This window comes from Enhydra lutris, unplaced genomic scaffold (assembly GCF_002288905.1).
Source record: "Enhydra lutris kenyoni isolate GAN:26980312 unplaced genomic scaffold, ASM228890v2 scaffoldscaffold12, whole genome shotgun sequence".
NCBI lineage: Eukaryota > Metazoa > Chordata > Mammalia > Carnivora > Mustelidae > Enhydra > Enhydra lutris.
The window spans coordinates 67,160,732-67,187,750 of NW_019154096.1; the positions used below are offsets into that span (position 1 = coordinate 67,160,732).

The window sequence follows — 27,019 nt, forward strand, 5'->3', positions numbered from 1 at the left end:
GTCTTCACGTGGGCTTTGCTCTAAAACATCCCTAACCAGCGTGCTCTTTTTATTCTTGTGATTTCACTGTTTGGTAACATTGGTACGTAGTATTTCTGCCCGAAATTACGCCTGTAAGCGGTGTCTTCCAGACCTTGAATTTCCATGGGGATTTTGTGTACTAGCTCTCCTGTCCACTTGGGGGGCCAAGACCTAGTAAAAGAGTCCAGTGCCTCTGCTGCTGAGCGCACACGTGGGGCAGTGACGTAGCCGTGCCCAGAGGCACAGGCGCATTTTCGCCGCCTTCCTCATGCAGGAAGAAATGTGAGAACTTCAGTCTTTCTAACAGCCAAACAGCTGCTTCTTACTTCCTTGCCCTTCATCCCCTTTTCCCTGATTCCCTCCTCTTTCTAAATTTTCATCTTTATTATATTACTTATATGCTTGTGGGTGTCCTAAGATCCTTTTTGGAAAAAGCAGCAGTCTAAATGAATAAACCCATCAGTAAATGAATACATATTCTGAAGGTAATAATGCTCAGTTACTTCCGCAACAGCATCTCACAGGAGACAAACGACGTATCACACAGGCTGACTAAGTGCCTCCCTAGTAAGGCAGTATCGGGGTTATGGCAGAAAAGTACTGGAAATAAATTTATTCAAACACATACCTTATAGATATAATAATATCCTACCGCCTTATATAATTTAGATTGTCTGTTTAAACTTACCATTTGCTTTCCTCCAAAATGATAAAAATTGTGATATACTGACCTGTGGGAGAGTTGACTAAGTTGAGATTTCTGAGAACTTTCCCTCTTAAAGAGTCCCCATAGGGAAATTTAATGGCCTTATGGTAACACCAGGGCCTTATGCTCCGCACACACACACACACACACACACACACACACACACACACACACACACACACACACACACACCCTTCCGAATCACCCTTATTCTGCTTCAAATGTGGGATAATTCAAAGTGGCAACTTAGAAGGAGGGCACGGCAGGGCTGACCTTGCATCAGAAACACATGGCTGCCTTTCCCGGGGCTGCTTTCGGTTCCAAACCGCCTTCCACTGAAATCCATCCTCAGTCCTGCCTTATTTTAGCAGAAATCTTCTATCCTTTCTCACGTAAGACCTTTCCTGAAGGAGGGTTCCATGTTCACACTTACATTCTTCAAAAGGAACATGGAACACAGGAAAGAGCGGGTTTGGAAGTGGGTGGAGGAGGACAGAGGTAAGGACCGGACAGATACTCAGAAGCACAGCCTGGAGATTCGCCCACCTTGGGGTCGCGGCTCAGGTCAGCCCATGTACCACGGCAGGGTTGATCAGGACATTATACAGACACACCTAGGACAGAAAAGTGTGTTCCCAGGTCAAGCCTGAAACTATGAGAGTAGGAAAATTACTCCAGACGCTTTGGGCAATCATATGCCTAAAGGTCGTGCAGAGATGAGAGATGCCCAGACATAAGGCTGATGCAGACTCAGCAGACCACATGTTTAAAGAGCTGTGTCTGGTTGTCAGTGGTGCCTAGTTTATAACTGGGAAGCTCCAAGAACCTTACTGCTCTGTGTTGATAAGCATCATTTGCCTTCGGTCTTTTAGCAGCCCATCATGGGCAAGATGTCGCATCTTGGCTGTTTGATCATTAATTACGACACCATAGAGCAACCGCTGGTCCTAATTCAAGGCATCTGTGCGAACCTGGGGCTGGACCTGGGGACAAACCTGCACCTAGCCATCAACTGTGCTGCCCATGAGCTGATGGATTATGTAAGTTTCTGCTCCGGAACACGTAACTTGTTGGGTCCCCTTATTTTTAAATTAGGACTCAAAAGCAGCACATACCTGAATATTTTCCAAACAGATCCTATTGCTTTTATTAATACTGTGTGCAGCTTCCCAATATAAATGGAGTCGAGAAAGCTGACTTAGCTAATGACCAGAGAATAACATAACCATATAATTTTAGAAATTAACAGGAAATGTCAAAATAGCTACATATGGAAATTCTGTAACAACAATTGCTAAAATGGGGTGCTCACATTGCGACCGTGAGAGCTATTGAAAAATTACAAACTGGTATGTTCTGCTGAGTTCACTCCCTTGGTTGGTAGATACTGAATTTGTCAGGCGTAGAAAACGGATCCGTTGTAGCTATCAACTTGGTAAGCCTGTCTGGCCAGGTAAGTGGTTCTGAGTTTCTGCTGTGACTCCCTTTTTAAATATAAAAATATGTCCAAGTTGTTGATATTTGTGGAGACTGTATTTTTATCTGATTAAGCCCATCCACAGTGTTATCCACAGCCTGGGTTAGGGGGAGAGAGCTTTAGCGATGAAACTTCTCCCGGAGACTACACCCCGTGGGGACAATTATTTTAAAAAGAGAGGAAAACAGGTTCATTTTTAAAAAGCTTTCATTTTACTTCCTCAGTGTAACAGAGCAGCAGTTAACCTTTGGACTTGGGAAGCTGGCATGTTAGGGAAACTCGTAAAAGGTGTTTGTCTGCTACATACAAGTTCCCTTCTTCAAAAACACAAATGCAGAGTCTGTGATGTATGCAGTGCCCAGCGTGTTGACGTACATTTGTGGTGACTTGGTAATTAATGTCCCATTCAGGGGATATGGCTGGAGAGAATTCCGCTTTAATCTGTGATTCTTTTAACTTCAAAGGAAAACTTGAACAGCATACAAGAACTCCCAAGTTTCAGCTGACTTCTAAGTCCTTTTAAGTTTTCTAAAGATACGAAGCGCAGGAAGCCTTGTTTAATGTAATTTCCTATTCTCCACATAATGATTGGTTCCTAGACGTACTATTACAAAAAATAATTGCATGTTTTCATCAGCAATGTATACCGAGAACTATGAATATACTGACTGCTAGTGCTAGCTAGAATGGGTATTTTTTGCTTATATTCAGTGAAATGAATTAGTTTGATCTCAGATAGTTCTTACAATGTTAATTCAACATCATTAGCATTTCTTTACTGACAAGATAGGATTTTCAAGGTTTTGCAGTAAAGAAACTAAAAGTTCCGGCTGCCTTTTTAATCTGAGAAAAGTACAAAATCCTTTCAAGGATGGATTTCTTTGGAACCTGCCTAGTTCCAATGGAATCCATCCCACTGGCAGTCATAGCAGGAAGGTGTCAGCAAACCAGTCATTCTGTTGCCTCCTGCCTCCTTCCTGGGACCCGAATAACCCAGGGGCCATCCCTGAACACAGACTTGGGAATCAGTGCCAGGATTTGCAGAGACATGACACCAGATCCGTTAGCCCCATTTACTTCTATTCTTGATGACCTGGGGCTTCCCAGACTTTGGGTGAATGGAGTTGAACTAGAACTCTTTTAGAGCCATATGGTTACTGGTAGGGCGTGCATGCTACCTGAGAAGGAGATGCCGTCACATGGCTCATGGGACATTTCACAGTGGCTGTTCCTATCTCCAAAGCCTTGCCCTGCTTTCAAATTTTAGGATATTCACGGTACAGGAGACCAGCTGTTTGTTTACTGTGAGTGGAAAGATGCTGGGTTCTGGTGAGTGGGAAGCTATGCACTGCTGTCCTGTTTTATAAATTCATGTCATCGCCCATGGACCCAAGCAGCCAGGTAACTGGCACCACATCCCGAACCTAAGTAAGAAATTATTCCCCTCCTACCGCGTACCTGGTCTTTTGTGTAGAAGGCTTCGTCTGAAGTCCGTGGAAGGAGCACCATGGAGCATGAAGAGGAATGGTGATGAGATTTCCCCAGGCTAGTATGTAACAGATATTTAAACTAAAGTACACAGATGTCTCATGGGACTATGGCCCAAAAAGGACGTTTACAATCTTTTATAGGCAATGAATAAACGCAAATGGGAATCCCGCCTTTCCCCTTTGAGGAATTCCTCATTCATCTTTATTTTGTGATTGTCCTTCCACCCGCCAGAGTAGAGGAAAGTATGAAGTGATGCTGGGAACATACAAAAACGCAGCGGAGATGGTGGACCTATATGTGGATCTGATCAACAGGTTCCCTGCAATTATCGCCTTAATCGATCCTTTCAGGAAGGAGGTAACAGGGATCCACCTTGAACTGTATAACAACAGAGAGCAAAATCTCATTCTTTTGGCTCGGTGGCTGGAAATAGTGCAGTTTGGGGTGGGGCGGAGGGGCTCTGCCTCCGCCTAGGTGAGAGGAGTCGCGCACTGAGCAAACACAGACCCAAAGCGAAGGGCCTGGGAGGGCGCCTGTGTGCAGAACAAGAGAGCTTTCCCGGGCACTTGGGGGTACCCATGTTTGCATGAGCAACCCAGGGCTGGCCGCCGAGCCACCAGCTCCTGCTGCAGCGGGCCGGTACCCTGGCCGTGCTAAGTGCTCCCGGAACTGAGCCCTCTGCTCAGCCCATGTGGCATCCTCCTTCCACTTCCCACACACGCAGGAAAGTTGCAAAGGTGTATTTTAAAAAGGTTTCAGAGAGCGAGGTTTTCCTAGCTATCCGAGCTCTGACATCCGGCGAGGGATGTTCCTCTGCCAGAGGGGGCCATCACTCTCCCTAACACTCTGGATCTCCAAAACCTAAATTCTTGATGGTATGAATTGGAGAGAACCATTAGATCAACTGAACAGACAGTCTCTGGGAGATCAGGCATGGATTTAAATGTGGGGCATGAGAAGAGAGCTGCATCACGCTCAGGGTCCCCGCACTTCCCTTGGCCATCACTCCTGTCACTGCCTGTGCCACAGCCCAGGGCTCGCCGAGCCGCCACCCAGCTCCTTAACCTGCTGGCGGCATCTTCAGACCTTGTTCTGGGGCTCTGGCCTTGTCTGGTTTTACTGTGCTAAGATGGCCCATGTTTGGTCTGTTCTAATGGGATAGGTCAGAATCTGGTACAGTGGTCTGGGAGACTTGGTAGATCATCAGTTAAAACAGTATTTCATTTCATGTGATGGTCTTACCAATAAAAACAAAGGTGTTGAGAAGGGAGAGCCTAGAGCCTTCACAGGCTCATTTCCTTCTGTTTTCTGTTCACCAGAAATAACAGTGGCATCTTCTGGCCAGCCAGTTGTTAGTAGCGTTACGGATAATACAGTGGGTAGGAATAGCTTGGGTTGGAAGAACTTCAGAATCAACGTGGAGCATTTAATGTGTGTTAAACATTTTATCCAAAAGATCTTCAAGCTCAAATTTAATCACTTGAAGATTCTGTTCCACGAAACTGGTTAATTTGTGTGGCCATGGTTCAGGTACCAGTCAGCCGCAGAAACAACAGAAAACCATTTTTTGGGTCTCAGAAAGGTGTTTAACTCTGATGAGGCGCTCTAGGGTTCCTGTTGTTTTGTGATGATGCTTAATACATTTTAACGATCGATTCTTAAATATTTACCCAGGACTCTGAACAGTGGGACAGCATCTGTAATGCTCTTGGTTCCAGGTGTTACATCATTGCAGGAGCTGCATCCAAAAGCATTTCTAAACTTCTAGAGGGTGGGGACATCAGCACCCCCCAAATCCAGTGGGCTGATCATCAAACATACCAACCAAACTACGATCTCTGACTTGGTGGAAATAACCAGTCTTCTTGACAGTGAGTAGAAGTATAGGTCTACAAGACTCATAAGGAACTTGGCTTGGTTACACAAGGAGCCAAAAAGGTACAGTTTGTCAGTTAATAGAAAGCATGGTGTAAATCTTGGCAGAAAAACAAATTTCCAACTGTCCATGAGAGCTCTGGTGCTGGGAGACAATTTGCAGCTAGTGTACTAATCCACTTTCTGGTGGTCCCACAACAGTCCCAGTCCAGGAGTCCCACCCTCGCCCCCCATTTTAGGCGTGACTGAGGACAGTACCCTCTCAGCTTCACACTACAGGACAGTGATCCCACTCGCCCACGCTGATGTTTTTAAAATTCCTCACAAGTTTCAAACTCTTTACCACCGTGAGGTCTGTGAACATGCTTGCCCTGTACCATTGGCTCACTACTCCTGATCCTTCATGTCTTTCCTTAAGGGAAACGTTTTCAGATATGTATGACTTTCCTGGCTTCCCCCAGCGCTACCTGGATGCTCTCAACCTCCCTCGTAGCTTCTGATACTTTCTCTTTGTAGTATTGGCCACAATTACATGTACGGTTATTTAATGTCCAGTATCTGCCCATGAGACTATGAAGTCCCATGAGCTCACAGGAGTCTTGTTCAGTGCCTGAAACATGGGTGAGTCTCCGGAGTTAGGCAGGAGGCTTGTCTAAGACCTGAAGCAGGGCTCAGAGCCAGACTGGCAGCCAGGGGCCTGGGCTCGTGCCAGAAAATGGCATGGAATGCCTGTAGTCCCTTGTCCTGGCGATGGCCCAGACTAGGGCCCAGGCAGGGCTGTCTTGTAGGTAGTAGACAGGAGGTCGCAGCCCTGGCCTTTCCTCCAGGGCCGGCCCACTCAGCAGGCACGCTGTCATCCACTTCGGATCACTGCCATGGCTCAGCCTCCAAAACAGCAAACACTGTCTCCAGAGTAGGAGCCTTGGCCCGTGTTCTTTGTAGACTTGGCAAACTTCAAGGGGTTCTGAGATGCTCAAATTTGGATTAAGTACCTTCCACACTGTTCTTCAAATAAGTTTACATTCAGAAAGACAGATCCCTTTGAATAAAATTCTACACAATGAATTGTGAAATCCAATGAGGCCTGTCAGCTCCCAAAATGATACCCTTGCACTTACTCTCTATTTTGTCTCAAAGATGCACACTTTTCTACACCGAACATGGACAAAATGGAAATGTGTCTTACAGTTGTGGTCCCCTTTAGTGGTCCTAAAGATCGATCTTACAATTTATGATATCTTTAATTAAAGTTGGCATTCGTGTAGTATTTAGCATCTGAGTTACTGGAAAGAGATAAACAGATAAAACCAGGGTAATTAAAAATACAAATGTTTAGGTCAGAATTCTCTGGTGATCAAATCATTGACTCTTCACAGGAAAGTTGTAAATCTTGGCAATTTTTTCAATTTTGTTTCCAGAGGCTCATACATGTGTGTGCGCGCACACACGTGTATTTATACATACATGTACACGCACGTGTGCATACATATGTGTGTGTACATGTATGTGTGTGTGTGTGTATATGCCGTTATGCTCACCGTTCCTGTGCCATCTAAACCTGAAAAGAATCCCTCTGCTCACAGGTAAGCAGCGCGTCACGGTCTTCGGAAGCGCGGAAGGGGAGTCGCCTGATGACAGCTTGGTCGATCTGGCAAGTACTGAAAGCTGGTCAATTGCAGAATTGCCAAAACACTGCTTTTATCATGAATTGGTATTTCAGAGAAATGCAGTCTTTGGCGGAGAAAGTCACGTAACCTTTTATGAAAGACTTGCTTCCTCCCAGAGAGCTAGCTTTTGCAAAGAGCTAATCTTTGAACTTTTAAAAGAAGAAAAATTGAAGTCCTGGGAAAATGATGAGACACTTGAGTGGCTGGGATGTGCACTTGCAGTCTAACTGCCTGAAAGGAAGCGAGAAAGGCCAGACTGTTCTTAGACGAAATCAGCACGCTCCCATGCCTAGTAAAGCATCTAATGCGTAGTCACGCTGTTTACCTTTCCTGTCTGTTTGTACGCAGACCTCCTTATCTACATAAGGATCAAATACAAAGTTAGAAGCGAAAAACCAAAACCAGCACAGTGTCAGTGCCCTTTCTCCCTGCTCATTTTTAGCAAAACGTGACTTCTCGCTTAAAATCAATTTTGTGCACCTCCCACTCCCCCCTTAAGGCCATCGGACTCGGTGTCCGGTTTATCAAGTTGGGAGGTCTTTCTCGCGGCGAGCGGGTGACTAAGTACAACCGCCTCTTCACTATAGAGGAAGAACTGCTCCAGAGTGGAACACTGGGTACGTGCTGCTTTCTTGCTTTGTTTTCACTTAGCCATGAATAAGAGAACAAAGATCGGAGAAGGGGAATTGGAGGCCCTCGGCGGGAGGGCGGGAGGGGAGGGGAATCCAAAGACAGTTACTAAGTGCTGACAAAACTAGGGTAGCATTTGCCACGATGTGCATTGTTTTCTTAATGGATTATCTATTTACCTGGATGTTTCAAACTCTCGCCCTTCCTCTTGATGAATAAGCTGTGTGGTGCTTTTCAATAGAATTAATTGATTGGAATCTCCAAGCCCACCTTTTATTATGGTCCACATTATAGCTAAGGTCTCTGCACAGCCCCTGAAAAGTTAAAGGCAGGTGTTTTCTTGATGATTCTTGAAAACAACTGGTTTTACTTAAGACAAGTAGACCACATGTTAAGTTTAATGTCATCCGTGGGGAAGGCTGTGGTCTTGAGAGAAACGAACCAATCATTTAGGAAGTCAAACCTCTGCAAATTTGCATGCATAGAAGGCACCTTGTATACTGGGCTAATTGGAGAGAAACACCCCAAAGATGAATTTTTACCCTTCATGTTCCTGTGATGGCCAAAAGCAGGTGCGTGGCACACACAGATATTTAGAGACCAAGTTATTGTCTTTGCAATTCTAAAAATATTTTGCATTTTAGGATAGAACAAATGAATCACTGTGCTGGGGGAAAAGTATGTGTTTATTTAAGTAGTATTGACAAAATACGAAATTTTCTTGGATGCTATCCGTAAGATCTCATATATGATAAATGTATCAGGGTCTGGCCTCTAGAGCAAATCAGTTCTTGCATATGACAGCAAGGAATTAGTCCTATGCCTCAGGATATGCATTGAAAAAGTAAAGAAGCCAAGAGAGATTGTAATTAGGAATATGTCATGTTTAACATATGTTACAACCTCAAAACGCTTCCTAAGCTTCATAGAAAATAAAAATATGATTGAGAGACTCTTTCTGAGTTAGGTAAGGGCAATCAAAGTTAGTGTTATTCAGTGTGCTACACAGGCCTTGTTTTTTCCAATAGGTAAAATCATATTGTCCTACATATTACCAGGTTGTTTGTTTTTTTTAAAGATTTTATTTATTTTTTTAATTTTTTTTAATAAATTTTTTAAAAGATTTTTTATTTATTTTACAGAGATCACAAGTAGGCAGAGAGGCAGGCAGAGAGAGGGGGAAGCAGGCTCCCCGCCGAGCAGAGAGCCCGATGCGTGGCTCAATCCCAGCACCCTGAGATCATGACCTGAGCCGAAGGCAGAGGCTTAACCACTGAGCCACCCAGGTGTCCCAAAGATTTTATTTATTTGACAGAGAGAGAGATCACAAGTAGGCAGAGAGGCAGGCAGAGAGAGGGGGGAAGCAGGCTCTCCACTGAGCAGAGAGCCCGATGCAGGACTCGATCCCAGGACCCTGAGATCATGACCTGAGTCGAAGGCAGAGCTTAACCCTCTGAGCCACCCAGGCGCCCCACCAGGTTGTTTTTTTTTTTTATGTCATCCTGACTTGTGAAAGCCTTAAGTTCCTAAACGACCCATCACATTTCTAGCCAGACTTCCCCACAAGAGAAAACAGCTGCTTCCAAGTATCAGAAAGGATAGTGACCTGAGGCCCAGCCCCTCTCCCGGGGCCAGGGCCAAGCCCTGGGCATTCTGGCCTAGATTATCAGATCACAGGCATGCCTCATTTTATTGTACTCCGCTTTACTACACTTCTCAGATACTGCATTTGTACAGAATGAAGGTTTATGGCAAGCCTGTGTCAAGCAACTCCCTGGGCACCATTCTTCCAACAGCATTTGCTCACTCCACGTCTCTGTGGGGTCAGCAAACTATCTTTGATATGATCTGTGATCAGTGATGAATTCGCTGAGAGCTCAGATGATGATGAGCATTTTTTTAGCAATAAAATATTTTTAATTAAGGTAGGTCCATTGGGTGTTTTTTGTTTTTAGGCATAATGCTACTTCTTGCACACCTCAGAGACTACAGCACAGTGTGAACAGAAATTTTATATGCATTGGGAAACCAAAAAATTCACGTGACTCGCTTTATTGCGGGGTCCAGAACCGTATCGCTGGGATCTCTGATGAGTGCCTGCGATGAAAATTTCCCTGTCATTGGCCTATGGTCAGTACACCCCATTGACAGTGGTCGATAAATCGGAAGGAGACCAAGAACTGGAGAGACAGATCTCCCCTCTGAGAGAAGGAGTAGGACATCCTGTAAAAGCTCTGCTGTTAACTGAGCACGTCACGTCACTGTCCACATGGACCCGACTGGAACGAAGTCTGCAGTCGTCTGCTTGGGAACGCTTAGTTGGCGATGGTCTGTACTCACATAGTGGACCGGCCTCTCTTCTAGTTCCTCTGCTCCCTCTGCTCCTCTTCTGCTAAGCCTCTGCCCAAAGTCCACTGCATACTGAATGTTCCAGAAGGGCACCATGCAGACTGAGCAAGACAAGTGTATTGCACAGTTAACATCTGAGCAAAGTCAGGCCCAGTTCTGAATGGTCCTGGGACCTTTTCTAATGGTGAGGGGACACCTCTGGGCAGTTCTGGAGATGGTCTCCTTTACGTCACAGAACCAAGAACATCAAACTTGGCACCACTGGATTCAACACTAAACTTTATTGTTGTTGTTAAATAGGTTTCAATGAAGAACACATATTTTTTCCCTTGAATGATGAAGCTGAAAAGGGGACCAAGGCACCTGAGGCTGTGGCTACCGTGGCTGGCGAGCCAGCCGAGCTCCCGGAGCCCATCTTCCCCACAGAAGTGATGGAGGCGTCGGCCAAAGCATGAGTGTCTCCTGGATGGGGCTGTGGACACCCCGCCTTTCGGCCACACTGCTAGCATGAGGCCCGCAGAGCCCACCTGTGTCTTCACGTGGGCTTTGCTCTAAAACATCCCTAACCAGCGTGCTCTTTTTATTCTTGTGATTTCACTGTTTGGTAACATTGGTACGTAGTATTTCTGCCCGAAATTACGCCTGTAAGCGGTGTCTTCCAGACCTTGAATTTCCATGGGGATTTTGTGTACTAGCTCTCCTGTCCACTTGGGGGGCCAAGACCTAGTAAAAGAGTCCAGTGCCTCTGCTGCTGAGCGCACACGTGGGGCAGTGACGTAGCCGTGCCCAGAGGCACAGGCGCATTTTCGCCGCCTTCCTCATGCAGGAAGAAATGTGAGAACTTCAGTCTTTCTAACAGCCAAACAGCTGCTTCTTACTTCCTTGCCCTTCATCCCCTTTTCCCTGATTCCCTCCTCTTTCTAAATTTTCATCTTTATTATATTACTTATATGCTTGTGGGTGTCCTAAGATCCTTTTTGGAAAAAGCAGCAGTCTAAATGAATAAACCCATCAGTAAATGAATACATATTCTGAAGGTAATAATGCTCAGTTACTTCCGCAACAGCATCTCACAGGAGACAAACGACGTATCACACAGGCTGACTAAGTGCCTCCCTAGTAAGGCAGTATCGGGGTTATGGCAGAAAAGTACTGGAAATAAATTTATTCAAACACATACCTTATAGATATAATAATATCCTACCGCCTTATATAATTTAGATTGTCTGTTTAAACTTACCATTTGCTTTCCTCCAAAATGATAAAAATTGTGATATACTGACCTGTGGGAGAGTTGACTAAGTTGAGATTTCTGAGAACTTTCCCTCTTAAAGAGTCCCCATAGGGAAATTTAATGGCCTTATGGTAACACCAGGGCCTTATGCTCAAAGCAGTGATTTAAAATGGGCTCAGTGGCACGTTCTCTCTGAGTGGGGCGGGAGGGCTGGTTGGTATCTAAGCTGGGAGAATCGTGTCTGTTTGTGGTTGCTACTGCCTGTCCTGGTGCTTAGCAACACACAGTGAGGTAAGAGAAACTGTAAGGAAATTCATTTTATTTATGGTTTTTTGTTTTGTTTTGTTTTTTTGAGAGGGGGGAAGGGGCAAAAGTAGAGGGAGAGTGAGGATCTCAAGCAGGCTCCGCACACAGCACGGAGCCAGACACGGGGCTTGATCTCACGACCCTGATATCATGACCTGACACCAAAATCAACAGCCGGATGCTTAACCCACTGAGCCACCTAGGCGCCCCTGGATAATTCATTTAAAAGGCAGGTGGAACATGACTGGGTGTTTGCATAGCCTTTGCACATATCCACACACACGGAATAGGGGAGATTATCAGAGAGTCTGCCCTGGAACCATAACACGAATTATTATAATTAAATGAATGGAACCAGCACAAAAATTTATAAACTAAGTTAATAACAAAATTAAATTAACCCAAGAGGTCATTTATTACCTCGACCAGGTCAGGACTTTCATTTCAATGCAGGGCACAGCCCATCCACCTCTTCCTCACTCAAGGACTAGGGTCACCAATGGAGAGGGAACATTCTAATCTCTCAAAGTGAGAAACACAATTTCTACTTACATCCCTCTCCATACATATATGGTAATATGTCATCAGTATAAAACATGGACTATACACTATATGGAAATTATCTACAAAAATAGTAAAAGAGACTAGGCAAACCCCATATAAATCAGTGACGATGGGACTGGGGAATGTTAGTGCCGGGAAGAAACTTCCAAACCGAGCCAATCTGTTACATAAAGGCTGCTTGATGATCCTTCCGAGGTCAGTGATGATGATGGACAGCTGTCCCCTCTCCACAACGTACTGCCACATAAGCTGACGTTGTTCCATGATGAAAGCCCTTCAACACACACAGAGAAATCATCCCGGATTCTGTAATATGGACCAGCATTTACCTAACCTACAACCTAAAGATGGTCTGGAAGGATGACAATCACCTGTCCCTGTAGGATTCCATTTCCAACATGCTGTTAACAAAGAAAGTGAGGAAAGAAGAGTTGCCGGTGAATGGCCGGAGCCATGACACCCATCTTTTTCACTCATTTATAATGTTTTTGAGGAAATAGCTAAGAACTTCCCCTGAAGACATGTGCGCTGGTCTTCCTGGGTTTTCCTGTCTCGGGCTGTTTGCTGACAATGGCGCCCCAGCGAGCCAAACCTCAACACTGATGTGAAAGGGAATACTGTAGGCAGACAAGGGGAGGAAAATCCTGCATCAAATACCTTTCCGCCAAGCTAATTTTCAGTGCTTTGTGACCACCACGAAGTAAGAAAGCAACTTGGAAAAGACACGAAGACTTTCAAAGACCAGGTACTGATTGGTGCCGGGCCCCACAACACGTCTCACCAAGCGGTTACCTTCTTACCCTGGAAAGGACAGTGTCTTCCTAAGGGTATCATCCTGCTGATGAGTGTGATGAAATATGGAATGATGGGTCTGTGTGTCCCTCTACTCCTAGGTGTATGTAAAGCCCGTGCCAGCAGACTGCTGTCAGACCCAGGAAGGAGAGCATGAAGAGAACACGGGGTAAAAGTCCTCAGAATAAACCACGGTGTCGATTACAAACAATGACTAAAGTCATCGAATCTTGGGCAATTTTCTTACTGAAAAGTGACCAGTTTGGGGAACTCAACCAAAACTGTCAATAACCACAGTTGACCTTGAGTGGGAAACTGTCAGTGCTTTTTAATAAGTGTGGCGAGGAGAGTTCCAATCACAGCATAACAGAACTTGTCTCAGAGCTAATGCAGTCTGTAGTCAGTATATCCTAGAGCACTATTATTCCATTAGGAAAATTACAGTTGGAAAACATTACATTTTAATTCCCCGTGAGTAAACCGATAAGTAACTGTAAAATCATCACTGGAAGAACATGGAAACAGGCAAGCATAACAAAGCTACAGAAGGGTAATTATCTCCAAATTTAGGAAGTACATTGATTTCCCTGCCTACCCGCCTCTTCGAGCCTACGCTTAGCACACGTGCAAAAACGAAACACAACCACTGACATTATTACTATCATTTTCTTTTGCCCTTAGGTGAGAAACACCTGACAGCTACATGCTGAGCCGTGCTAACAAAACTAAACCTTCCACTTTCTTTAATAGTAAAATTACCATTACTGAATCATTGTCATAAAAAATGCATTCAAGTACATTACCACTTATTTTAAATAAACACCAATTTGGAAACAATCAACGTGGAAAAAGCTATATAAGGTTTTTTTTTTTTCTTTTTTAAAAATCCCTGATTACATTTCTATTTATTCACCGTGGTAGACTGAAACGTATTTTTAGAGACTAACTACCACTTAATTTCTTTAAGAAAACACACATACGCACACAACAAACCTGTGTATGTAGAACAGCAGTGAAGCAAGAAAACTGTGTGCTTATCACTTCTCGTCACTGTGCAGAAGAAATCGCGACAAGTCGCGATAAACCACGGGTGCTGGTGCTGCTCAGTATGGGAGAAAACACGAGGAGCTCCGAGCACAGGGCGCACGGTTTACTGAGATAGTACTTGATGAAACCCAAGGCTGGGACTTTCCCCTCTATTCTGCATTTGGGCCACCAGCGCATTCCCACCGGGATCCTGGGAAGACTCTGGACACGGTCACCGGTGCACATGCCCCGTCCCAGAGCAGACAATGCATGTCATTAGCCCGGTCTCTGGGACGGCTGGTTTGATGTCTGCAGCTCCTGAATTTGAAGCTTATCGCGGTATATCCTAGAGAGTGATCTGTGCGCCACGGTGCCTCACAATTTTCACGCTGCTCCAGTTTCTCTCTCAAAGATCAGACCGAAAACAGAAGCTGCTTTGGGGAGAGGGGGTTTTAAATCTCCTTAAAGTTGGTCAGTTCTGCTCATCCACTCATCCACAGCGCTGCAGACTTGCAGCAGTATGTGTGATGAGTGGTATGCACGTTACCTAAAATGAGACACCCGAATTTTCTGTGACCTTCTAAAAGAAGTCACACTTAATACAGTAATTCGAAAAAAAATATCTTATCCCTAGGAAGAAAAACAAAACCTACAGAGCATGTGTATTTTGCTGAGCTTACTTATGTTAATAGGTAAATTACTTACAAAAGTGACACCAGAAAAGAGCCTGCATTCTGAGTCCAGTGACAAGAAGAGAATGTCTACGGCGCTTGCCAACACGCCAGAACTGATCGCGTAGCCCCCCGGGAAGGGTCTGTGCACCCATCAGCCCCCCGGGGTATGGATCAGCAGTGGGAGCTGTCTGCGTCTCTCGTTTTCTCAAGGCCGTCTTCTTTGTGTTCCGGTTTTATACCCTCTTCGCCATCCTTGCGTGCCGTGGAATCTTTTTCAGTGACCTGGTCTTTGGTTTGGGGTTCGTGTGTGGAAACAGGATCTAAAACTACAACGGGTCCCGCTCGCTGCTCATGGCCAAAGCTCTCGCTCCTGTGTCCGGTGTTACTGAGAGGCCTGGAGGAAGAACAGTTACACAAAACAATAAAAAACAGACAGAGAAAATATTTGGCTTTCATATTCCTGGATTCAGACCAACAACAACAACAACAAAACCCCAAATGCTCTAAGTCTAATTAACATGCACAAAGTGGTCTTTGAGGTGCCAGCCATTAAAAGAAAAAAGGAGCTATTAGATGACATTAGGAGCGGGAGGCCAGAAGAAAGAAGGCGGAAAAAGTCAGAGCAATTAGCTATGGAAGTGTTAAAAAGCCAAACGCACCTACCTGTTAATTACACACTCTTCTCAAGAAGGGCAAAGCTCCTGGGTGCCGCGCGCGGGCCTCCCCGCTGCCACCCAGACTCCTGTCCCACCTTCACTTAGCCAGGAGCCCCTCAGTCCCCACGGCCACCCCTGCGCGTCCCTGGGGAAACCTGGTGGCAAACTAGCTCTGAGCGAAGTGAGCCACCCCCACCGCGGAGGGAGAACTCAGAGATGCTCCTGTCGGGACGGACAAGAAGAAATCTGCTCAGGCCAGGGGAGGCTCAGGGAGGAGTGAGGCCGATGGAAGAATCCAGGCACTAAGCTAAAACGCTAAGTGACCATCAACTCTTTCTAAAAAGGAGAATCGCGCTCCTTCAGAAATGTCTTAAAGAATTTCAGAAGCTGTTTCCTTCTCCACAGAGGCTCCCTCTCTTCCCTTCTATTCTGATGCAAGAAGCTTCCTCTTCTCAAGCTACGTGAGTGACAGTCTCTGTGACAGAGCTGTGTGTTCTCTTGCCACGGGTCAGGAAACCCGGCCACTGGCACCTACTCCTCTCAGGAGTCCTGGTGAGAGGCCACTCTCTGAAGGTACTGGGGTACCTGACTTGGTCCTGAAGCTTGATCCTGGTGCGGAGTAGGCAGGGCAGGGGCTCTTCCGATCTATCTGGTCTTCTTGGCAAATGCTAGGACGTTAAGCACGAACCAGCACACCCCCGTCCCACCTCTGGACGCCAGGACTTGTACTGAGGAGCCTACTGCTCGCCTTGCCCCTTGCAGGAGTTGATGCTACTGTTACCCGACCCTGGGAGCAGGCCGGAAGCGCTGGCCACTCCTGTATCACCTGCTCCTTCCCCCTTGCCGGTCTCCCCACAGTCATTATGCAACACCAGGTAATTAGCTGTCTAACATCCGTCTCTTCAAATAAAGTGGAAGCGTCCACGAAACGGGGACTGTTAGCCTTGTTCACACTTCTACCCCGGCACCTAGCACGGATCCACTTGTGGCGTAAATGGGCGGATACTAATGAAGCGTGAGAGGCTCGGAAACCTAGGCTTTGGTATGAATAGGTCTGGAGGTCTCTCTTCTATGACAAAAACAGCAGAACAGACGCACAACTGAGAAAAAGCAGCCCCCAGGGTCCGGCCCCAGGTACTACAAACTCAAACCCCACAACCGGGGTCTTCCCGCTTTCTGATCAGCACTACCGAACCTGTCCAAAAGCTTGGAAGCCACGCCCCCCGGCTGCCGGGTTATACTGTCATTTGTTGATGACGACCAGGTCACAAACGCACAGGGTCTCCCGTGGCAGTGGTAAAAGCACTGGGATGGCCAGGAGTGTGAGAGGGAGGGCAGATTCGGCAACACCCTTGTCACTAGAAAACACCAGGACACTACCCGTCAACCTTGGCCAAAGATCCACTTCTCAGGTCATCTGTTGCCATGCTTTGGGAATTTTCCCCCCAGTTTCCCCAGTGGTACCTGGTTTGACCTTCTTGGACCCAGGTGACACCTGGAAGACAGTGTCCACTAGGGTACAGGCAGAGGAGCAGAACCACTATGAGAGAGACGTGGGCTCTACAATCCGAATTAGTCGTCAGGCAAGGGAAAGAGCCAGTCCGTCTAGGGGAGTCTGTGGCCTCTGTGTTGGAGGCTGGGCCTGAAGTCCATAGTTCCAGCAAGGAACTGGAGGGTGGGAGAAAAGTGGCAAGAGATGGAAGACAAACCAGAGGTGCATCCGTCCAGCCCAGTCTCCAACCGCGCGATGCAGACCACCTGCAGGACACCCTGGAGCCTGACACAGGGAACCGCACACACTCCTAGTCTAAACTTTGGAAATGCTGGAGGAGGAGGTGGGGGAGCTGGGAAAACCGTGGGCCAACTAGGTGATACCTCACACGAACCACAGAAGCGCCTGCCCTACGTGGACTTTCTGGGCCATCAGAACAAAACAAAACAGATGACTACTAGGCCACTCCTGCCTTCTCAATCTCATGCAGAGTTCTCTTGTGGTCAACCCTAACCTGGAGACAAAGGGGCAAGGGAATTTTAGAAAATGAAGCGCCAGCCTAGCCAGGTTGTTCCAGGCAAAGACACAACCGCCCATAGGTCGGCCACCAGTCTGACTCCGCCATCTTGTCGCGGAGCCCACGGCTAACTAAGCCAGCCAGTCCGCTCTGAGCATGGCAAGGAAGCTTCACCTCATTCCAGCTGAGCAACTTCCATCGACCCACACTGACCTTCTTCCTCCTGCAGCACCACTGCGCACGTTTTCAAGCCCCTGTGTGTCTGCAAGTGAAGGGGGGATGAACACATCTGAAAAAAGCTTTCTGCCTCAGCTGCAAGTGCAAACTTCCAGGAGATGCTCTCAGGGCACAGGGACAAAAGATAACTGGATGTCAACTGAACTGAAAACTCAGACACCCTGTGCGGTCAGGATGAAATTGGCCCGAATTGTCTCGGTCTAGAGAATTGTTCTTCTTTCCTGAAGTAAGTTTCTCAACTGCAGATGAATCTATTATTAAGTCGCCCACAGCCTACAATTTGAGAACTCTTTTCCTTTGATAATTGCTGAACTTGGCGCTGTGGGCAATTTCTCTGAATCTCTGCACTGAGAGTCAGAGTAACCGATTTCTCCGGGATAATGACCATGGACTTGGAATCCCAATGGGTTAAGGCTAAAAGGCACTGCAGCAATCATCGAGTCCAAGTGGTCCTTTAACCGAGGAGCAAAACGAGGCTGGGAGGGGAGAACCCGTGGCAGAGTCAGGTCAAGAGTTAGGCGCCATCTCTGTTTTCCTGCATTTTCCATGAGGCTTACCCCAGATGGCTTCTTCCAGAAACAGGATAATGATGCCACAGGTTACTTTTGGCATGCTTACTGGTTTATGTCTTTCTGAATCTGTTTTCAGATGTATCTTTCAGAGTCTGTCCCTTTCAGCTATGCCTTGCTGTTTTCCCCTCTGTTATCTTGTAACTCCTCTGGATTTGAGACATTAGGCCTGGTCCTGGTCCCCACAGGGAGCTGCCCAGGGTCCTTCTGGAGAGACCTTCCTCTGCAGCCCCCACCTCTCTCCATCCCCATCTCACAGGAAGAGCCAGAGTGTACCATCAGTGACAGTGCCAAGAACCCAGGCTCTTGCTCTGTGCCGTCACGGTGGCAGATTCTAGCAGGTTAAAGCTTCTCCTCTAACATAAACTCCCAGGGACTCAAATGCCACAATCCAATAGGAATTATAGTAGACTATCATTCAGTTCCATTTTTCTGCTTTAATTCTTCACCTAAGGGCAGTGACCACAAATGAGGAATTAATAATATTTAGCAATCCTGAAAAGTATGGCAGATCTCCTGTACGCTACAAAATCTCCAAGTAAAACTTAAATTTTATGGGTGTTCCATAAAGTAAGACTAAACTCACATGCCATTCGGGTTGAAAGGCATGACAGACAGGAACTAGTCTAACCTTTCCGTTTTTCAGATGAAGACACCAAAGAAGAGTGAGTTCATTGATCTGCTCGAGGGCACACACCTTGTTAAGAGCAGACCTGGGACTAAAATCCTGGAATCTGGATTTCCTGGGGTTTCTTTCTTACCACAACATACTGGTAGTCATTTAGGATCCATTCAAAATATTTTCATGGATCATTTTAGAAGGTTTGCTCAAGAGCTGTTTCAAGACAAAAAGAAAAACCAAAAAAAGTGAATTAAGAGCTAAGAGGCAACACAGCAATCTGTGCCGCTCCAGGAAGCCGGATGGGTGCCCTCTTAGAAAGCAGCTGCAAGGGACCCAGAGTGCAGGGCTGGGCACGTGGGGCCACTTGCTGGTTGGAAGAAGGACCCGACTCCAGAGCAGAGGGGTACCAGGAGCACTCGAACTACAGTAGACAGCACTGCCAAAGCTGAGCTTCCAGAAAGGGACTCCATGATTTCTCAGACTGTATTACAAGAGACGAAAGAGCAGCATTCTAATTTTTTTTTTTTTTTTTAAAAAGCACATCATTGTTTGCATTCAATGAAACTCCTTTCAAAATCAACTTTCCACATTCCAATTATATTCAACAACATTCTGGCTAACATTTCGGCTGCAATTCAAATTAACTAATGCCCAAAAGAGCCCTAATAGACGTGGTTCTGAGCTCAATTGAATACAATCAAAGCTCATGAAATGAAGGGGGAAATGCTTATTTCATGCAAATTCTGCATATCACTCAAGCTTAATTTTACTGATAATATAAAGGTGGGACATTTTGAACATTACAGTGAATGAAACTTTTAAGCGGTGAGAGTTATTTTATAAAATGCTACCTCTGAAAAGCTGATTGCCAAACAGTATAAAAATGGTTTGAGGCATAAATGCCAAGTTCATTTCTACTTCACTTCTGAGGTAACTATCTTTCAAATCGCAACAGCTGGACTATTTAACACAATCTGGTGAATCAAAGTATAGTTCTTCTCTGGTCTCCCAGTGGGACGTCTGCATTAGTCGGTGGCAGCCATCCAGCAAATGACGCACAGCCGGACGGTCTGAACTCTGTTTCATTTACAATAAAAATGAATAAAGCCGCAATCATATTTACCACCTCCAAGGACAGAAAACGGAATATTTAAATTCGTCTTTATAAAGTAGTTTCCTGGGAAAACTCCAAAGAGGAAGTCAGTTTTTATATTTTCCTTGGTGTAAAAATACGAAGTCTTACTTTGTTTTCGAAGCCCTTTATACAGTCTGTAGGGCAGGGCACAGGGGCGGCTCTGTAGCAGACGTAATGTTTATTGTTTCCCTTAGGCACCCTCTTTTCCAGGAGATTTTAATACACTTGTCCAAAATCTCCCAGAAGAGTTTCAAATAGAAGGTGCGACTGTCTGTATGATTTCCAATTTTAATACTTTCAAATATAATGAAGGTAGAACAAAGCTGAACTCTTTTGGCTTTGTGTACTTTTCAAAACTCCATTTTAGGTCAAAGAATAGTTTTTCAATTCGGGTCAGCTTCTCTATCTGATGAAAAAAATAGATATAATTTTAAAGTATGAAAAGAAAAAAAAACCCCAACCATTGTTTAACAACAGAATAGCACCGTGGTTTGAAAACCTGACATCAGCTATCAGATGCTGCTTTGCCCTAAAGACTAACAAGAATTCCTTCTTAAAAGAAGTAACAATGGCTGAGCAAAGACATGTGTGTCCACAAGGAGCCGTATTTTCTTTAGTGGAGTTACTGGAGCACAGGGATCTCGGTGCATGGGTTCTGGCCCAGAGGCGGTGGGCACCCCAAAGACTCGTCCCAATTCCCTTGATCCTAACATAAGCGAGACGTGGACATTCACAGATCTGGAAATACCCTGGCCCTAGGGAGGCTCAGGAACCCAGGGCCATTCTCACCAGCAAAACCGACACCGATAAAGCAGGAACTAAGATTGATTTTAGCTCGGGCAAAGATTTTGAAACATGTGTGATACGTTTTGGGCTACTTTTTAAGCTTTCTGTAATTTTCCCCCACTTTAAGTCACCATGAAAAACCCATCCAGATCCCAGCTATTAAAAAGTGAACGTTATTTCAAAGTATTTTAAGAGACGTAGTCTTCTACAAAATTTACCATATACACCACTGGCTCCTCCAAAGGGCTATCATGCATACAGTGTTGCATTTTTATTTAAGGCTTTCAGAACAGTATTTAAAAATTTTCAAACACTTCACCTTACATTTACTTTGTTATGTATTTTAAGATGGGAGGTCACAGAGAATTCAGTGTGCCACTTTTCATACACAGGACAAAGTATATTTCAAATGAGATGTGTTTATCAGGTTCCAGAAGTGAAGTCAGTTTATTCTGAGATCTGAAATTGCATTTAAGTTTTAATCTGCGACTTCTGTTTGAATAGATTAAAAATCTCCCCTCGGCATCACCATATACAACAAAAAGGAAACACAAACACTGAAAGATGCTTAAAAGAAAAAAACTGCAAAGTACGAAAAGTAATTTGGTTCTCTCTGCAGAAATGATACATTTTATGCTAAGTCTCTTAAATCACAGGTGTTTACAACCAGAGGCAAATGTTAGGAGGCAATTAATTCTTTGAGAGAATCGACCATGACTTGGTAGCATTTTTCACAGTCATTTTGCGATTTACTCAACAGAATGTTCACACTATATGTCAGACAGCCTCAACAATTAACCTGGAAGGTGTTCGTACAGCGACTCAGAACACTTGTTAGACAATACCGACGGGCGGACCTCTCCGCCAGTCCACAGAAGAACTCCTGGGGCGAGGCGTGGGGGGGCTGGGAGGGAAAAAAAAAAAAAGACGAAGTGAGGGGATCTCAACTTCCAGAACATCCAGTTGTTCTGCTAATTTTGTTGTTAAGACTTAATTATCCATGTACAGGCACACAAGGAGAACCTTTGTAGCGGGGCTTTGCTGAGCAGAGCTGTTTCCTGTGGTGTGAGTACACAATTCGACAGCACTAAGATTACAGTGGAGGGCACAGCAAATCCTTTAATTGTATAAGAGCATCAGATTAAGCAGTAACTTCCATGCGGTTCGTTCTGCTGGCTAGTAGTCTCTTCTCAGAAGCAAATGTTTATTACTAAGGATAGGGAAGGGGCCCTCCATTCTCCCCTCCACACCATGCACACACACACAGATGCACGTACGCACGCGCGCGCACACACGCGCGCATACACACACACACACACACACAGGAAGAGAAAGGAGGAGAGAGGGAGATGAGGCAATGGGGTCGGATGAAAGAACAGGAAGAAAACCCGCCCCTTCCACCATGGGGACTAAAAGAACTCCATTTTCCATGTGAACAAAATGTTGACCCCGACCTCTCTCAAAGAGTAGGTGTATGGCCAGCCAAATTCATTTCCAGCTGAGGTCAATGTTTGAGAAAAGCATTTTATGCCAAGCTTCCCTAAAAGTAAGTTAAGAATTTCGAGTTCTATTTGGTAACCTATTGCAAAAGCACAGCTTCTCCAGCTCCAACCCCAAAAAGCAGCACTTTCAATTTCATTTTTCTAAATCAGTTTTACACTAGAAATAATGACCTAAAACTAAAGAGACCAGTTAGAGGCCAAATGATGATAAAATCAATCTTACTTTTAATTCAAAACCTGAAAGGCAATTAGGTATTTTTCTTTCATAGAAATGTTTGACTGATCACAGTAACCTAGAGACATCTAATGTTAGTCTTTTATCAACTACCCTTTGCCATTCAGTTAATGGCTCAAACAAGATGAACTCCTACAAAAATAAATCTGCGTGGGGACAAAAGATGCATGTATTTAGAGATACCACAGATCTAGAAATTAAATGCAAATTACAATAAAAATGGTTTCATTGGAAATGGACAGTTTTCTACTGAAACTGAATTCCAGTCATTGATACCTGGGCTTTTGTTTTTTAAATTCTTGTACGGCATGCTGTGGCCTGTTTTGATCTCCTGAACAAAAAAAGGCAAGCTAGCTGCCTGTCTCGTGGCTAAAAAAGTACAAGAGTTTGATAAAGCTTAGTGTTTTGGCGGGAGATCTGGGGTTGAAAAGAAGCATGATGAGTGAGAGAAGTGTTCTCTGGGTGGGTCTCTGGCAAATGCGGCTTTAACAGTATCTCTGCGAATGAGGACCAAGAGATGAAGACCCAGCTGTGGAATCACTGAGAAGCACACCAGTGATGATGGAACCTGAGTCTACTTTCAAATGGGTTCTCCCTTTGGAAGCTATGTGTTGTAGGAGTAACTAGATGAAATGAACAATCATCTTGGAGGCTGACTGCCTTGCTTAGCGGTGACTGTCAAGACACTGACCCTCCTGGAAGCGTTCACAGGGAAAGTGAGCATGGTTGAATAGAGCTCAGTACGGATGGGGAGGACCACCGGTTCATGACACGCTTCAGAGACAGAGAAGCCAGAGGACAAGAGCACACAACGTCACCATGGGCCCTGCCCGACAGGGAGGCAAGACTCTTTGAAGATCTGCTCAGCTCATTCTCCATAATGAAGGCCCACATGGTCTGCCTCTCTTTATAATAGAGATGTCCTAAAAACATGACAACCAATGGACACTTATGCACAAACTCAAAGGAGCTAACGGGGAACAGACCAAAGACGGAGGTGTCTCAAAAGGGTACAGCACACAGTTGATACAACAAAATTTATTTTGGGCTACAGAATGTATCTTTTTGAAACTATCACAGCAGTGACTCACCTTTACTTTATATTGCCATGTTATATTATGATTAAATAAAACACACCTTCTGAATGCAATGATGAGTTAGATATTTCAAGATTTTGATTCCAGGGGGAATAAATTATTCTTCAAAATGTTTGAAAATATCAAAAAAATTTAAAAAATGTGTAAATGAAACTTACGCCACAGACTCTTGGGCTGGTTTTGTGATATGGTACTTTGCAGAATTTGTGAAGCTTGCCTCTTTTACTGGACATTTGACACAAAAAAACACATTAAAATGATTTATTTCACCTACTCTTTAAGTCTTTGTGCTAATTCAGATTGGCTCCTCTTTTCAGAATTGTTTTACTGGCTAACACTTTCTTCCCTTGGCAAGAGACTCTGTGACCGGTGAGGTCAGGCTCAGGAGCGGGAGAGGCAGAGGGCTGACCTACCCATCACTGGGGACGGGGAGGGATTAACTGCAGCATCACTGCTTCTAATAGAAGACAATCATTCACTTTCCCCTCCATCCCTCAAGCTCTTAATATGCACAACCCAATACAGTTCAGAAGCATGAGCTCTGGAGGTACAGTCAGATCTGACCAGATTCTCGATGAGGAACAGAATTTTGGGCCAAGTGTTTGCCTCATCAAGCCTCTGTTTTCACATCTGTAAAATGGAGCTATGTCCAATCTATACATTTAGAAGAATTAAAATTTATACATGAGTGTATAGGACTTAATGAATGTTAGTGAAATAGAGTAACAATAGCAAAACATCGTGGAAGTGAATTCCAAGGTCCAGAACTTCCAAGATGGAAACTGGTAACATTACTCATTGTCTCATCTATAATCAACATGTATCTCCCGCTGGGAGCAATTAAAGTACTTCTCCCCTTGGACAGATATTGTTATAATATGAATATATACTTATATATATGTTATAAAGAAAAAATATTAACTAAAAAAAAGAGAAAACACATATACAATGGAATGTCATAGGCGTTTCCCCCAAACTGTTTTCCTAGTCCCCTTCACCTGTAACAGTAGAGGACATCAGGCCCCTGCATTCTATTGATAACAGAGCTAACGTGTTTCAGGGACTTCACACAGACTTAGAACAAAGTATCTGTGTATACTGTGTCACATTAAAAAGTCTACAGCTGCAATCGTGGCAACTGATGGCTATTTCTAAAAACTGAATTCACTTTCCAAAGCCAAAGTGATTTGGAAGCCCCGAACATACAATGGAGATTAAACTAGGCCATATCACTTTTTACCAAAATAAATGCTGACACACAGGGCACCTGGGCAGCTCGTCAGTTAAACGTCTGACTTTAGCTCAGGTCCCAATCTCAGGGTCCTGGAACTGAGAACTGTGTGGGGCCCACTGCTCAGCACGGGGTCTCCTTCTCCTTCTCCCTCCTGTCCTGTCCTCCCCCTGCTTGTGTATGCTCTCTCTTGCACATAAATAAAACCTAGACAGATAGATAGAGAGATGGATGGATGGATGGATGGATGGATGGATGCTGGCACTAACTCTCCTGTAGCTGTAGCTGTCCAATTTTTCTCCCATGTGATCAGGTTATCTCTAACCCAGGCAGGTCTGTGAGCATTTGGAACAACAGCAACAGGGCTGGAGTGAGTCTCCTGACACCCAGGAGCACTTTTCTGAACAACGACAATCATTTTGATTTGGATTTGTAAATTCTGGTAACGTAGTTTAAAAATTATTTTTCATTCCTGGGTTTGTGTGTGTTTTACTGTCAGTTTGTACTGAGAGACACAATGCAGGCAGAAAATACGGGCTTGCCTCTTGTTGCTTATCTTAACTGTGAACTTCTTTCCCAAGCAACCACATTTGTGAGAAATGACTGAGGCTGTAGAGCTCTCTGGGGACTCTGGATTTTAGATAAGATTTTAGATAAGAAAAAAAAACGCAACAAAAAGAAAACAGAACAGTGAGGTTGCACGACCTTCCCAAGGAAACCGGGGCTGGTCAGGGACACAGGTGTCCGATGTCAAAGCTCTGAACTCAGCTCTGGTGCTGGATGAGGCAGCCATGGCCTTGCATTACGACTTCAATGTAAGACGGGAAAGGAATTTACTGAAATAGTTCTCCTAAGTTCTCCAACTCACATAATGACTCTACAAGGCAGGTGTTATCGCCTTCATTTTACACACGAGAAAACACGAATCCTGGGCTCTATAACTTGCCCGAGGTCATAACGGCCACAAATGGCAAACCCAAGATCAGGACGCCCATTTATCTGGTGGCGTGGGGAGAGCTCCAGTTCCGGCAACAACCGGATGCCTCTGGGCGCCCTGTGCACAGATGGAAAGGCTCAGGCTGTTACCCTGCTCCCCCACTCCCTGGTCTGTAGGCTTTTACACGGGAAAATACGAATCATCCTCATCTTCTGACCCTGTGCAACACTCAGCCTGTTTCCAGGTATTACAGATGTCTGAAAGTAATAAAATAACTCTCTTTTAAATAAGTCTATAATTTGGAATTTTCTCTTATTTTACATTGACCATCCCAAGCATGGATTAACGTGGATTAATGAGTCTTACATATTTTAACAAGGCCAGATTTTTACTCTCAATCAATAGGAAAGAGCATGAAAGCAAAAACCAGGTTTGTTGGTTGTTGGCTATGTACCTATATGTGTATTCTTTCTTTCTTTTACTTGGCCAACTCTTCACCCCTCACAGCATGAGGGGAGATTATTATCATCATTCCTGTCTGAATTATAACTAATCAGAAATAACAAAATTCAAGTTCGCTATTAGATTTAAGATATTACTAGATAATATATACTTATTAGAAATAATTAACAGGACACAAATATTTCTAAAGCTATTATTAAAATGGAAATAATTAGGCTTCTCCAAGTCTTGGATTATCTTTTCCTTTTTCTTAAAAAAAATATAAAACCCTTGCTTTGCTTAAGCTGATGACAAGAATGTTAATTTTAATTAAGCCTTACAATTAAGTGTTAAAGATATCTCTTGCCATGTCATGAGTCCCTAGGCCATAAATCCATATATTTCTGGCTCCACCAGACTGGAGTTAACTCAATTATTTGGAACACATATATATATGTTGATTTTAGGAATGTATTTAAAAAAAAACTTTCTAGGAATAGCTTGGTGTTATAATTTTCTGATTAAGTGAAGATCTTATGCAGAAAACACCTTTGTTTCTACTCTTTTAAAACCCTTAGTAGGTTTCCAACCTTTCTTGTCTACCTAAGGCCATACAAGTAAGCATAGCTGAATCTTTCCTTTAAAAACTGTGCATGCTACTGTCTCTGATAACTTTATCTCGTGTAGGTACAAAGATGCAGAAGTTATACAGCTGGAAATGGCGGCAGAGCATTAAAACAAAACAAAAAA

At 44.5% G+C, this 27,019-nt stretch overlaps 1 protein-coding gene across 1 annotated transcript in view; it reads right to left on the reverse strand.

Annotated features, from left to right (window-relative positions):
• Positions 1-13,420: 13,420 nt before the first annotated feature.
• LOC111145248 (shootin 1) overlaps positions 13,421-27,019 on the reverse strand; it is a 97,917-nt gene continuing 84,318 nt past the window's right edge. Inside the window, exon 17 of the mRNA XM_022500035.1 lies at positions 13,421-15,206. Within this exon, the coding sequence (XP_022355743.1) occupies positions 14,984-15,206 (223 nt within the window). The 3' untranslated portion in view covers positions 13,421-14,983. The remainder of the gene's footprint in view (positions 15,207-27,019) is intronic.